The sequence below is a fragment of the Astyanax mexicanus genome, chromosome 9 (assembly GCF_023375975.1).
Source record: "Astyanax mexicanus isolate ESR-SI-001 chromosome 9, AstMex3_surface, whole genome shotgun sequence".
In the NCBI taxonomy this organism is placed as follows: domain Eukaryota; kingdom Metazoa; phylum Chordata; class Actinopteri; order Characiformes; family Acestrorhamphidae; genus Astyanax; species Astyanax mexicanus.
In genome coordinates, this window is record NC_064416.1 from 43,073,646 (window position 1) to 43,080,665 (window position 7,020).

The window sequence follows — 7,020 nt, forward strand, 5'->3', positions numbered from 1 at the left end:
TCTCAGCGTCTTGAAGGAAGGAGTTTCTGGAGGTGCTGAACAATAGTTGCAGCTTTTCCTTCACGCTGTGAAGCTCCAGCTCATCCCAATTAAATCACCTTAAATCACCATCTCAGTTCATCAGCTTTAGATCAGGAGATTAATGTGGAGGATAAACACTTTCTTTTTTTTTACTGTTTACTACATAATTTAATATGTGCCCCTTAATCGTTTTCATGTCTTTAATATTAATCTGCAATGTAGAAAATAAATTAAATAGAGAAATACAGACATACAATACAGGCATTTCCTAACTTTTGACTGGTGTCAGAAATACTGTGTTGGTCTATTCTGATGCAATTTCATGTCAATTAACAGTTCAATCTTATTGAGTTCATTAAAAAACTTTTGATATGAATTGATATTTTAATTCTTTTTGATGTTTGCTGCTATTTCAGACATTAAATCAAAGGGGGAAAAAATTGTTACGTGGCCACAAAAAAAATCTGTTTTGGAAAATGTAGTGTAATGGGATGGAGTGCTACAGACTAGTAAGCTCTCCAACCCAGAGGGTTGTTGAACCCATTTGCAAAACAGTCAATCTCAAAGCAGGAAGTGTCTTCAGGTCACGATCGAATACACTATCGCTGCCCCGGCTAGTGAATTGGGACACGGCTGTGAAAAAAACGACTATATAAGGACATAGGGAGCCCAAGATTGAGTGGAAAAACGAGAACGGGCGAAAATTAAAGTCACGCCGAGCACGACAGAGAGAGACAGTTGAAACTAGACACTGAAGATGGAAAAAAAAATACAGTTCAAAGAACATAAATAAGATAAAACGAACAGATAGGATGGGAGGAGCTACACATCACACTGCTGTCAGACAGCGAATGGCACTAGACATAGACATTAGTCCACAGAGAGTGAAAACTTCATCTGTCATGTAAGTGTTTAATCATTTATATAAAAATTCAATTACATTTCAATCATGAAACTGAATCAAAGGATATCTTTAGACTTCCAATATTAATAGGGAATATATATTAAACACTTTATTATATGGGAATTAAGTCTGATACATATTTAATTTGCTGCCTCATTGTATTTGGTGAGTAAAGCAGTTTTAGGCCTGTTTCACCTGCTGTGTAATTTTGGAACATTGCTGTTCAGGGGATTTGATTGTACTCAACCCTGAGATCAAGAGCATCGGTGAAGACAGGGACTGTTGTTTGATGATTGGTTCTGTCTGAAGGTATTGGATGGAGCTCTATCTCTCCAGAGAACACAGTTCCACTGCTCCACAGCTCACCTTTTTACCCCTCAACCCCAAATTTCGTTTAGAGTGCGGTGACCGTGAGCTCCAGAGTCCAGAGTCTCATTCTTTTGCTTATTTCTCTTCCATGGGACCGGACAGCTCCCGATCAAAGGGCTGCAGGTGTAGGTGTGTGTGTGTGTGTGGGATCGATCAGTGTGTGGACGTATCTTTTTTTTTTTCAGCAGCTCATCAGATCACCTGTCTGCTAATCTCAGCCAAACAGGGCCACTGACCAACACTCAGCACAGATCAATACAGCCCTGACCCTCAAACCACACCCGCAAGGACAGACAGAGAGAGAGAGAGAGAGAGAAGATGTGAATGACAGAGAAGAAGTGAACAGGTGAAATATACAGGAATAGAGAGAAAAAGAGGAGAGAGACAGATAGATAGAGAGAAGGCGATTCATATGGAAAAAGGGATACAGACACAATTAAGGGCCCTATTTTAACTATCTATAGCGCACTAGTTAATTGCGCTTTGCGCAGTTGGATTTAGGGGCGTGTCTTGTGTCTTTGGTATCGTGAGGGCATGAAAAATACGCCTTGCGCAGCTCCAACGGTGCAAAAGGTGTGTTTAAATTCTCTTAATTATTCATGGGTGTGTTTGGGGTGTAACATGAAATAAACCAATAAGTGTGTCTGTATACATTCCCTTTAACCCGTAGAACCGATGGATTTGGATTTTGGATTTTCCTATCCAAAATCGCACCTTGTGTTCTCAGGAATCCCTTCACACATAAACATAATCCATATAAGGTTAGAAAGGGCGGAACTCTTTTTACTCTTTCTAAAAAGAGCCTCCAGATGGCTCTGGATCAGGAGAAGTGACCCATGGAGTAGTAGCAAATGCCACCTGAACACAAGCCGGGTCTGATCAACCTAGGCTGGGTCGCCAAGGAGAGGGTGTATGATGTTGAAAGACCCGAAACACCCGAGAACCCTTGGTTACATCACTGACGATGTGTTCAGGAGCATCCTAGAGATGTATTTCATCAAGTGGAGCATCCTAGAGATGTATTTCATCAAGCACTCTACTGGCGAAACCAGTGGCGACCAGGAACAGGCTGGTTGACAACCAGGAATAGATTGGTGACGACTGGAGAGACAGTGGACAGCACGGAGAGACGGCAAATGGGGCGGGAAGGGTTGGCAGCCCGAACCGCAGCTTCTGAGAGGAGGAAACCCACAACAAGCTACAGAGTGGATCATGGAGAAATACCCCCAGGGATGCCCGAGAGGGGGGGAGGATGAGCATCCCAACCGGACGGACCTGAGGATAACAAACACTGGCAATGAACAAAGGTTTACGAGTAATGGCAAAGGACAATTAACGACAAGCAAGTGCAGATGCGGAAAGGTCTGCAAGAACAGCCGAGGTCTTAAGATTCACCAAACCCGGATGAGATGTTTGGAGGAAGAGCAAGCGCCACAACGCACAGGTACTCAACCTGATGAGACGCAGGAGGAGCCAGGCCCGGAGATACCCCACAGAGCCAGGAACCTCCAAGTGCCGCAACCAATTCCTCGAGACAGACTTCCGGAGACCGGAGTACAGACTTCTGGAGACCTTCCGGAGAGGATTCAAATCAAATGGCCACAGGCCTGCAAGACAGCAGTCTGGCAGCAGTTTGATGAGGATGCCAACTCTGTCTTAGATGCAACGGCAAAGGGTGATGCGGACCGAAGGCTGCAGACGATGACGACAATCATCGTCAGGCTAGCTGTGGAAAGGTTCGAAGTAGTGGAGAAGAGGATAGGAGGAGCACCCTTCACCATGAACCAGAGAGCAGCAAAAATCCACCGGATCCGGCAGGAGCTCAAGTCTCTCAAACTGCAGTTCAAGGAGGCAAGTGAGGAGCAACGCCCTCCCTTGGTAGAGCTGCGAACCATTCTGAGAAAGAAGCTGCTGACCCTCCGCAGAGCTGAATGGCACAGACGGAGGCGGAAAGAAAGGACCAGGAAGCGAGCATCCTTTATAGCCAACCCCTTCGGCTTCACTAAGCAACTCTTGGGACAGAGGCTTGGTGGGAGATTGGCCTGCTCCAAGGAAGAGATCGATCGGCACATCCAGACCACCTACAGCGACCCTGCCAGGCAGCAGGACTTAGGCCAGTGCAACACCCTGATACAACCACCTCCACCCACCAAGGAGTTTGATGGCAGGGAACCACTCCTGAAAGAGGTGCAGGATGTTGTGAAGAAGGCACGATCTAGTTCAGCTCCCGGTCCAAGTGGAGTGCCCTACAAGGTCTACAAAAACTGTCCCCTGTTACTGGAAAGGTTGTGGAAGATCTTGAAAGTTATCTGGAGAAGAGGAAAAGTGGCGCGGCAGTGGCGATTTGCTGAAGGAGTCTGGATCCCAAAGGAGGAAGTTTCCAAGAACATAGACCAGTTCAGGATTATTTCCTTGCTGAGTGTCGAAGGGAAGATTTTCTTCAGCATATTACCAAGGCGGCTGACCGACTTTCTCTCTAGCAACCACTACATTGACACTTCAGTACAGAAGGGGGGCATACCTGGAGTACCGGGGTGCCTGGAGCATACAGGAGTGGTGACCCAGCTCATTAGAGAAGCCAGGGAGAACAAGGGAGACCTGGCAGTGCTTTGGCTAGACTTGGCTAATGCCTACGGCTCCATCCCACACAAGCTGGTCCAAACAACCCTGGAGAGGCACCATGTGCCGGGCCAAGTGGCTGAACTCATCATGAACTACTATGACCAGTTCAGCATGAGAGTATCAACAGGGTCCATAACATCAGAGTGGCACAGAGTGGAGGTTGGGATCATCACAGGCTGCACCATCTCCGTGATTCTTTTTGCGTTGGCAATGAATATGCTTGTGAAGTCTGCCGAAACTCAATGTCGGGGCCCAAAGACCATGACAGGAGTGCGTCAACCACCAGTCAGGGCATTCATGGACGACCTGACTATAACCACCGAATCAGTACCCGGCAGTAGGTGGATCCTTCAAGGGCTGGAGGAGCTATGTGGGTGGGCTAGGATGAGATTTAAGCCCGAAAAATCAAGGTCGCTGGTTTTGAAGCGGGGCAAAGTTGTGGATAAGTTCCGCTTCAGTATTGGAGGGGCATCAATCCCAACTGTCTCAGAGAAACCAGTGAAGAGCCTGGGCAAGGAGTTTAACAGCAGCCTGAAGGATTCAGTATCCGTTCAGGGAACCTGTCAGGAGCTGGAAAGCTGGTTGAGAGCGGTGGACCGGTCTGGGCTTCCTGGTAAGTTCAAGGCTTGGATCTACCAGCACGGCATCCTGCCAAGGGTACTGTGGCCTCTGCTCGTTTACGAGGTGCCAATCTCAATCGTGGAGGGCTTAGAGAGGAAAGTCAGCAGCTTCCTCAGGAGGTGGCTGGGTCTGCCTAGGAGCCTTAGCAGCATTGCTCTCTACGGACCAAGCACCAAGCCCCTGAGATCACTGGAAGAGGAGTTTAAGGTGACAAGGGCCAGAGAAGTAATGATGTACAGGGACTCCAGCGACCCTAAGGTGGCCCAGGCAGGGGTCAGAGTGAAAACCGGGAGGAAATGGGTAGCCGATGAAGCCGTATTACAGGCAGAGTCGCGGATACGGCACAGAGCTTTGGTTGGAGCTGTAACCCGCGGTAGAGCTGGCCTGGGGACCTTTTCAACACCTCAGTATGAGAAAGTCAAGGGGAAGGAGAGACGCAGACTGGTGCAGGAGGAAGTGAGGGCAGAGGTGGAGGAGAGGAGGATTAGCAGAGCTGTCGGTTTGAGGCAGCAGGGTGCCTGGACAAGGTGGGAGCAGGCCATGGACAGGAAAGTCACATGGTCTGAGCTGTGGCGGGCAGAGCCACAGCGCATAAAGTTCCTTGTCCAGGCAGTGTACGACATCCTGCCCAGCCCATCAAACCTCTCCATCTGGGGCAAGACGGAGTCTCCCAACTGTCCGCAGTGCCCAGGCAGAGGAACATTGGAGCACATCCTGAGCTGCTGCCCAGTAGCTCTTGGGCAGGGGCGATACACCTGGCGCCACAACCAAGTCCTGAGACCCATTGCGGAAGCCATCAGCATGGGAATCAGCAGTAGCAAACGGTCCCACTCCACCACCCAGATGATCGCCTTTGTGAAGGCTGGCGAGCGCCTGGGGAAAACCACCGGAGCCAGAAACCCAGCAGGACTGCTGGCGACGGCGAAAGACTGGCAGCTGTCGGTTGACCTGGAGAAACAACTGAAGTTTCCCCAGCACATAGTCGCCACCACCCTGAGGCCAGACATCCTCCTGGTCTCAGAGGAGACAAAGAACATCCTCCTGATTGAGCTAACAGTTCCATGGGAGGACCGATTGGATGAGGCCCACGAGAGGAAAAGGACCAAGTATGAGGAGCTGGTCATAGACTGCCGCAAGCAGGGCTGGAAGGTAAAGTGCATGCCCATCGAGGTAGGCTGTAGGGGGTTTGCAGGCCAATCACTCTACAAGACCCTGAGCGCTCTGGGCATAACTGGGATGGAGAGAAGAAGGGCCATCAAGAAAATCATGGAGGAAGCAGAGAAAGCCTCCAGATGGCTCTGGATCAGGAGAAGTGACCCATGGAGTAGTAGCAAATGCCACCTGAACACAAGCCGGGTCTGATCAACCTAGGCTGGGTCGCCAAGGAGAGGGTGTATGATGTTGAAAGACCCGAAACACCCGAGGACCCTTGGTTACATCACTGACGATGTGTTCAGGAGCATCCTAGAGATGTATTTCATCAAGTGGAGCATCCTAGAGATGTATTTCATCAAGTAAAAATAGTGATCCCAGTGCAGTAAAGCTAAATCTACAAGAAACCCATTGAGAAAAACACCTAAAAAAGTGAAAAATCTGCTTCCCCAACCAATATTATTTACCTTTAGTGCTTCAAACATATTTATATGATGTTTAAAACCAAATAATATCAGTAAATAAAGACTCAAAAGTGTTCACAGAAAAAGTGTGAAACTACCTGCTTTACTCAAACTAAAGCTAGGTATGGTGTGCGCACTACTTTATATAGTTTTTATTTTACCTGCACATTTTTACTAAGTAGTTATTTTGCACTAAACATTTTTATTTATTTAGAGAAAAAAGTTTATATTTTTGTACCTAGTTTTCTTTGTGTGTCCTGATTAAAATACTGAAAGGTATAGGCTGCTCTGAGTGTCAGGTGGTTGTTAGTATCTACATGTATCCTAGGGGTGTGATTATTGATTATCCAGATAAATAAAATAAAATCAAAATCAAAATACTGAAAGTGTTTTATCAAAGTAATAATTAATAAGTCATGTAATGATCTATCATCAATATTCTTATACTTTTATCTCTTATACACTCTAGTCTAAACATTTTTTAAAAGATATCTTAGGAGTAAATATATTTAAAGTATATACATTCAAAAATAAGTAAAAAAAAATGAGCAAAACATGATCAGTTCCAGGAAAATACAACAATTCTGTTTCCTTTTACATTTTAAATGATTATATTTTTGAGCAGTCGTATGTCTTCTGGAGTAAAAGAGATCAGGGCATCTGTCTGTCTGATATAATTACTGTGTTCTAAGACCTGAAAGAGGAACTGAAAACAAAAAACGAAGAAAAAACACACCAAAACAGCCTAGAGTTCAAAGGGTTAAGACGCAGATGCGCTCTGACTTCTGTTCATTCCTATCTAAAGAGCGCATAGGAAACTGACTGCGCTTACATGCTGTGAAGGTGCACCAGCAGCTCATATAAGGA

At 46.6% G+C, this 7,020-nt stretch overlaps 1 protein-coding gene across 1 annotated transcript; it reads left to right on the plus strand.

Annotated features, from left to right (window-relative positions):
• The first annotated feature begins 2,148 nt into the window (after positions 1-2,148).
• On the plus strand, positions 2,149-6,059 carry LOC111194619 (uncharacterized). The gene has a single exon (XM_049483385.1). The coding sequence runs from the start codon at positions 2,507-2,509 to the stop codon at positions 5,897-5,899; it is 3,393 nt and encodes a 1,130-aa protein (XP_049339342.1). The 5' UTR covers positions 2,149-2,506; the 3' UTR covers positions 5,900-6,059.
• Positions 6,060-7,020: the final 961 nt, after the last annotated feature.